The sequence below is a fragment of the Brassica oleracea genome, chromosome C9 (genome assembly GCF_000695525.1).
Source record: "Brassica oleracea var. oleracea cultivar TO1000 chromosome C9, BOL, whole genome shotgun sequence".
Lineage (NCBI taxonomy): Eukaryota > Viridiplantae > Streptophyta > Magnoliopsida > Brassicales > Brassicaceae > Brassica > Brassica oleracea.
The window spans coordinates 27,381,463-27,389,005 of NC_027756.1; the positions used below are offsets into that span (position 1 = coordinate 27,381,463).

The following is a 7,543-nucleotide window of genomic DNA, read 5'->3' on the forward strand; positions in this document are numbered from 1 at the left end:
GGAATCCAATCTTTCATCGAGAACCGCACTCATTTTCTGCTGGCCTTTTAGAACTTGTTCCATCATAGATTCCAGCTTGCTCTTATGAGTCTGTTCTGCCTTGTAGGTCTTTGTGAAGCTCATGTTTTGCTGCTGACCGGCAAGTCTTTGTTTGCGAAAGCCAGTTTCATCCATGAGGTCTACATGCTCTTCTTCATCTCCTTCACGTAGAAAGGTCTGACTCTCATCGGTAAACCAAACTTGCTTATCTCCAATCACAAAAGCATGAACTGAGTCTGACGTTTCTTTCACTTCAGATATCCGATCTTCATTCAAATTCTTGGCCACCTTCCTCCTCTCGAGATCAGTGTTCTAGGAACTAGTGCTAGACGCCACATTTTCAATGAGCCTCGTAGCTTCTTCAGGGGTCTTTGGTTTTGAAGTTCCCTTGACTCGTAGCATCCAAAGTCGCTTGGTATGTCCAGTCGAGACCTCTGAAGAAAATATTACGTAGCTGGATTTCGGGAAAACCATGGTGTGGGCAGTCTCGCTAGTAGGCTCTGAATCTCAACCAAGAAGCCTTAAAAGCTTCAGTGGTGCCTTGAGAAAAACTATAGATCTTATTCCTAAATTCTTCGGTTCGTGCATCATCGAAGAAGTTGTTGAGGAAGACGCTTTTGATATCACTCCAGCAAGTCAAAGATCCTGGCTGCAATTGTTTCAGCCAGTGTCTCGCATCTCCAGCAAGGGAGTGCGGGAAGAGTTTGCAAAATAGGTAGTCTTCAGAGACTCCATGCACCTTGATGTTAGACACAAAGTCCTCAAGTGCTTTGATATGGTCTATGGGGTTTTCATGAGGAAGACCATGAAAGGGGTGCCGACTTACTAGAGAGAAATATTTGGGTTTCAGTTCAAAGTCTTTTCTTTGAATTGCTGGAGGACGAATTGCAGACCTGTTAGTGTAGAACCGATCAGGTCTGTTGCAATCTCCAAGCGTTTGGTGGTGCTCCGGTCCAGCATTTATAACAACAGCTATTCCAATAGGAATTGGAGCCCTATGTCTATAATTAATTTGGTTTGATTCGTTGCATACTCGACCTTTTTTATCTCCTAGAACTACTTTTCCACTATTGAAATATGTAAGAACATACTTACCTGCTTCCGGCAGGATGGCGTTGATCGATATTGGTGGCGGAGTGTCGACCGACTTTTTCATTATTGAAACAGGTAAGAACATACTTACTTGCTTCCGGCAGGATGGCGTCAATCAATATTGGTAGCGGAGTGTCGATCGACTTTTCGGTCGACCTGTCGCTCGATGTTGTTGTCTGAGCGTCGATCGATTTTGGGCCGAAATTCATGTCTTCCATCTTAAGGACATGTGTCAGCAGGGAAAGAGGAAAAACTTAAGCAGATTCAGTAACAAAATCTAGACTATATTCTAAACTTAATCTAATGATAATAAGAAAGAGTCCCTGACAACGGCGCCAAATTTGATATCACTAAAATTACCCTAAGGAGTGAATTACTCTCTCAAATAAGATGTTCAGATGTAGTACTTAGGGATCGAATCCACATAGACTCTAGGATTACACAATAGATTATGGTCTTTGAAATATGCTAGATTAATTGGTTTATAGGTCTTAAAGCAGTAAATGAATTGGTGAGCAAGGTTATTGCTCGCTTGTTTTTTTTTAGGTTGTTAACAGTTGGGAGAATAGCTAGATTTAGGTATATTCTCAGGTATGATAAGTAAATAACTTAATTTGGGTCTTTAGGGGTTTATTGATATTAATTGTTCTTGAATTCAAACTCAGATATAATCAATTAGATTATCTAATCTGGATCTCGGATTTCAACTCTCGTATGTTAATCATGAGAAAGTGTCGATCGATTATTCGTTACGAATATCGATCGATACACCTTTCAAAATATCGATCAACAGGGTTGTCGCTGCGTCGATCGATACTTCTTCCAGAAAGCTTTACCAAGAGGTTTGATTTATATTCTTTAACTCACTAGATTAACTCTCGTATGTATCTAGTCAGTTAGATCATACTAGTTTATTTTTAGGTATTGAGTCAAGCAATGGTTTGATCTCAATTAATCCTAAGATCTAAGATTCAGAGTTTATCAACTCTAAGCTTAGTAGTAAGAACAACTAGATGAAGAACTAATTAAATCATCCTAACAACAATTTAAGCTAGCCATACATATATCAACCTTATGAGAATCCTAAATGTAACAGTGAGATTACTCAGACATATTCATAAAAGACATGGTTATGATGGTCTGAATAATACTGCAATAGATAAATAAACTGAACAGAGTAAAGAAAAAAGGGAGTTCAAGATCTTCCCTCTCTCAAGGTGTACAGATCTCTCTCTCCAATCCTAAGCTCTCTCTCTCTCGAGAATAGTATGAAGCATAGCCGTCAACAATGGCTTAGAAACAGTAAAATAGGGTTTCAGGTCGTCCAGGGGTATATTGGTAATATGTGGTGACTTCTGGGCCTAAATTGGTCACGAGACAGCCTTGGCCTATTTTCTGGGATCACTGTCTACCGACACCAATGATGTTTCATCGATCGACAGTCCTTCATCTCCTCGACAGCTTCCTCTCGCGAAGCAGACTGACCACTCTTCAGTAAAACAGGCATAGCTTCTGATGCAGGATGCTGATTGACCTCAAACCGGTAGCATTGGAAAGCTAACACAAATCTCTATAAGTTTTCAAAATATGGGCTCAATCTAACGGTGGAAAGGTTTACATCCATAGCTAAACATCTGATGCGTCTGTGCAGATCTGCACTCAAAAGGCTCTAAAATCACTATATTTCTCCAAAACGTACATGAACCTGTAAACACTCTAAATAGACTCTATATAGTAATAAATATATATTAAAATACTTATAAACCATGGCTAAAAGTGGGTAAAATCTACGGTCTATCAGTCACTAACCTCCATCTCCATGGTGAAGGCGAAATCGATTGGATTGGAAATCATGATGAAGACGACAAAGAATTGCTACAAGTCCATCCTAATTTATTGCTTGCAAATCATTAACACACTTAAAACAATATAGCTGCATAGCACTACCTTCGTTAAAATAGATCTTCGTTTTTATCCGAAAACCAAGTTGGAAACTTTTGATGAAAAATGTGAACCTAGATGCTAATATGCGTGTACTTGATTATTCCACTAGAAACCATGAGACCAAATTCTACTCATGCCTGTCTCCTAAAGGATGGAATCATACCTCTTTCTCTCATGATGTATTTTATGTTTTAGGTAGATTTATCTGGAGTTGTTGATGATGGTTTTTTTTTTTTTAAACTAAACTTCGAGGATGGAATAGTCTCTACTAAAAAACGAGAATTTTTGTCTTTGTATGGTTTGAAACAGTTTTGAACTGATGGAGTCATGATTTGAAACATGCCGTAGGGTGAAATCAGAGAGAGTTAAAATCATTTTTTAAGGTTTCATAGATCAATTTAAGAGTATATAAATCAGTTATAAATATTTATAAAAGCTTATACATAAATTAATAAATACTTGACATATGATGTAACCAATCATTGCACCAACAAGGATTTATTTACAACATGATCACTTGAAAAATCAACAAGTCCTTTAATATGGCATTGAATATCCCATTAATTCTCCGATTCTATGATCATCAGGTAATCACAACACATGAATACATTTTTATATATATAAAATAAAAAAATCATCTGTAGATATGTTTATAATGAGATTAATATTTTACCAACCCAGATGGGTGAGACACCACATAAGAGGACATACAATATGACACCAATACTCCAAATATCAGCTTCTGATTCATATTTCCTTTTCAACACCTCTAGTGCAATGTAATAAGCATTACCCACTATATCCTTGAACACATCTCCTGGCTTGTAGAAATTGGAGACACCAAAGTCAATGGATTTGAGAGGAGAGTTCTTATCTTTGTTCAGCAACAGAAAGTTCTCAGGCGTCAAATCTCTGTGAATAACCCCCATGGAATGACAAGTAGGTACAATTTGAACAATGGTTCTCAACAAAGAAGCAGCTGCTCTCTTCGAGTAATTTCATGTAGAAATAATCCTATCGAACAAACTGTCCACATGCGTAAAGCCCCATGACCAAATGCACATAATGCTTATCCTCATAAGCTCCTTAAGCTCCACAATGTTTGGCTGACCAGTCAGGTGATGCATTGCACTTCCCTTCCTACATCCTCAATGTCTTCTTTGTTCACAAGCTTTCTTCTTCCATCCTGGTCTCACTACAATCTCTTCTGTTTGCAATACTCTGCTGCATTTTAGCAGAAGAAAGAAAGAACACAAAGGTTAGGTCTTGTCAAGACTACAACTTGAGCCTGCTCAAATCAAACAGGTAACTAATCAATGCCTTTCACTGCAAGACACAGAAATGTTCACACCTTAAGATACCATTCCTTATGTGGGAATACTAATAATAGTAGGTAATAATGGTTTGTGAGTTTGATTACAGTCTAATGGATACAATTTCGCAATTACAATCTCAGAAATGGAAGAGACTTCTGGAAAACGAAAACTACCTGTCCATAGGAAAATACAGAATTGTTAAATCCAGATAGACAATTTTCAACAAGAGGCGTTCCCACTAGCTCATATGTTCCTGAAAAAAATAAAAAACAAAAGCAGTAGACAGAATTAGACATAGCTTAATGTCACCACCAAGAATCATTCAAACAGATATTTTGCTTGTGTCGACTCTGAATCAGCAACTGAGTCGACCGTGAAAGTCTGTCCACTGATTTGAGAGAATCTCTGGATATCTTTTATACAATCATTTCTTCTTCCCCACTTTTTTTGGAGGCTTCATTCTAACTATAACCTGCAAAAAGTTTGATATCTAACTCGACAAGAAGATGGTGTTAAGAAGCCAACTCTGAAACTTTTATAAATCTGTAATTCTTTAATAGCACAGACCATGTCTTGTTCAGAGTCCTATTGATTCTTCAAACAGCTCACCAATCTTGTCGATCTTAAAAATCAGAATGCATGCCAGTCACTTATTATGCCTACCCATCAGCACTCACTTCGAAAAATAAGATTCACTGTAATTTAACTCTAAAAATTACACTTCAAAATTCAAATTTCATAGATTCAATCGAACGAATGTACGATCTTGAACTCATAATTCTAACCCACCGACACAAACTATCTCTGAGTTTGTCAATCGTGATCACCGGAGCTTGTCGACGTTCACCGGAGCGTCATTGGTCTAGTTGGATTTGGTCGCTGCAGAACAACAATCAGAAGATAGTCGGAGATGGATTTGCAGATGTAGTGGGAGAAAATAGATTAGGTATGTTTAATTATTTAGGGGCATAATGGTCTTTTCACTCTTTATATTTTAATGGTAAAGATAGTTAAGGTAAATATGAAAAACAGTATTCAAAAAATGGTAGTTTTGACAATTTTTCTTGAATAATAATAATTTTCCTTGAATAATAATAATTTATATAATAATAAGGGCAAATTTCCAAAATAGCACATTTATAAGTTTATATCACAAAAATAGAACTCAAAAACTAAAATGACCAAAATAGCACCTTTTTAAGTTTATCCTTTGAAAATTTTAATTTTTTTATTTTTCAAAATTTGAAATCTTATCCCCAAAGCATCATTTCTCAACTCTAAACCCTAAACCCTAAACTCTAAACCCTAAACCCTAAACTCTAAACCCTAAACCCTAAACTCTAAACCCTAAACCCTAAACTCTAAACCCTAAACCCTAAACTCTAAACCCTAAACCCTAAACTCTAAACCCTAAACCCTAAACTCTAAACCCTAAACCCTAAACTCTAAACCCTAAACCCTAAACTCTAAACCCTAAACCCTAAACTCTAAACCCTAAACCCTAAACTCTAAACCCTAAACCCTAAACTCTAAACCCTAAACCCTAAACTCTAAACCCTAAACCCTAAACTCTAAACCCTAAACCCTAAACTCTAAACCCTAAACCCTAAACTCTAAACCCTAAACCCTAAACTCTAAACCCTAAGTTTGTGACTTTTGATAAAACATTAAGTGCTATTTTTGTGACTTTTGAGATTGAGTGGTAGTTTGGGAACATAAACTTGATTTAGTGCTATTTTTGTTTTTTTCTCTAATAATAATCCAGTTTCTACTTTTCTCTAAGATTATCCACCTCGGCATTAGGTGGATCCCGCATTTGATTTTTTTTCTAATTTGTTTGATATTTAAATTATGTCGTTTGGTTTTATTGGTTTGGGCATAAAGGATGTTTTGTTATCTAATTATACTCTGCGTCTTTGTCTTTCACTTAGTTAGGGTTTTGTTTGTTTTCGTTATTCGCCTCTTCTTCTACCTCGTCGTCTCCCTCAACTGTGTCTGCAAACACAATTTTTTCTTTCAACTCTTCACCTCCCTTAACACCCAACGACATTCAACGTATCATTTATTTGATTACCTTTTCACTAATATTTATTTATTTGAGTCCCTCTTCACCTCCCTAAATTCCCCCGATTAATGTGATTCTCATTAAATCCAATTAAATTCTCGACCTCTCTGTTTTTTTTTCTTTTATCTATAAATTGGAGAGATTGTGAGTGCGATGAATCTACACAATCACTCTCAATTACTCAGATTCTTCGAAAATGTCTTACCCCGATGTTGTTGTTGCGCAATCCGCCTTCGATGTTCTCCGACTCGGAAGATCTCCCCAGTTCATTGTTGCTCGCCTGCTTCGGTTTTGGGACTCCAAAAACATCAAGAAGCATGGTGAATTCATGGGAACAGGGACAAAGAGATAGCTGATTTTTTATTTATCACTGTGTGTTTTCTTGAACAATTCGTTAATGGGTTCTTGAAACTGTTTAATGTTGTGGTTCTCATGTTATAGAGAGTCTTGCTTTAACTCAAGAACAGCTAAAATAAATCATGCTTTCTAATGGTTTCCTCCTAAAAGCAACAAAGAATTTGATTTTGTAGTACTTAGGTTATAAAGAGTCTTACTTTAGCTACTCATAACCATGCTTTCTAATGATTTTTGTAGTTTGATCGTGTTCCTCTATTATGGTTTCTTTTTGTGCAGTTCCCTGTAAGAAGGGTGCATAGGCTGTTGAAGACAAGGTCCACTGCTCACGGAAGGGTCGGAGCAACTGCAGCTGTCTACACCGCAGTGATACTGGAGTATCTGACCGCAGAAGTTTTGGAGTTGGCTGGTAACGCCAGCAAGGACCTCAAGGTGAAACGCGTCTCCCCCAAGCACTTGCAGCTTGCGATTCATGGAGATGAAGAGCTCGATAATCTCATCAAAGGAACTATAGCTGGTTGTGGTGTCATCCCTCACATCCACAAGTCTCTCATCAACAAATCCGCCAAGGAATAGATTTACTACCACTTTGGGAGAGAGTCGTGTGTTTGATAAAGAAGACGCTAGAGAACTGTTTGTTTAGGATCTCCGTTTGTTATTGTTCTACTTCTACCATCAGCGTACTTGTCTATTGCATACGTATTTGATGATTACCTAAACCCTTTTCTGACTA

The 7,543-nt window shown here is 37.3% G+C and overlaps 2 protein-coding genes and 1 long non-coding RNA gene across 5 annotated transcripts in view; 1 reads left to right on the forward strand and 2 right to left on the reverse strand.

Moving 5' to 3' along the window:
- The window catches only part of LOC106314692, a 1,336-nt gene extending 1,162 nt beyond the window's left edge, over positions 1–174 (reverse strand). The window contains exon 1 of the mRNA XM_013752525.1: positions 25–174. Coding sequence (XP_013607979.1) covers positions 25–174 — 150 coding nt within the window. The remainder of the gene's footprint in view (positions 1–24) is intronic.
- Positions 175–3,590: 3,416 nt separating this feature from the next.
- Positions 3,591–5,306, reverse strand: LOC106318827. Of its 2 annotated transcripts, none has more exons than XR_001265378.1 (3): positions 5,181–5,306; positions 4,565–5,086; positions 3,591–4,299 (listed from the first exon to the last, which is right to left on the reverse strand). It is a non-coding gene; the product is annotated as an uncharacterized LOC106318827 (long non-coding RNA). The 2 variants fall into 2 exon arrangements; XR_001265377.1 differs by having other exon boundaries at positions 3,592–4,299; positions 4,565–4,863; positions 4,959–5,306.
- Positions 5,307–6,294: 988 nt separating this feature from the next.
- LOC106318826 (probable histone H2A variant 3) lies at positions 6,295–7,543 on the forward strand. 2 transcript variants are annotated; one of them, XR_001265376.1, is made up of 2 exons: positions 6,295–6,828; positions 7,090–7,543. XR_001265376.1 is itself a non-coding variant. In XM_013756965.1 (2 exons), exons 1-2 carry the CDS (start codon positions 6,666–6,668, stop codon positions 7,384–7,386), a joined length of 408 nt encoding a protein of 135 aa, XP_013612419.1. In that variant the 5' UTR covers positions 6,295–6,665; the 3' UTR covers positions 7,387–7,543. The 2 variants fall into 2 exon arrangements, 1 of the variants encoding a protein (XP_013612419.1); XM_013756965.1 differs by having other exon boundaries at positions 6,295–6,776.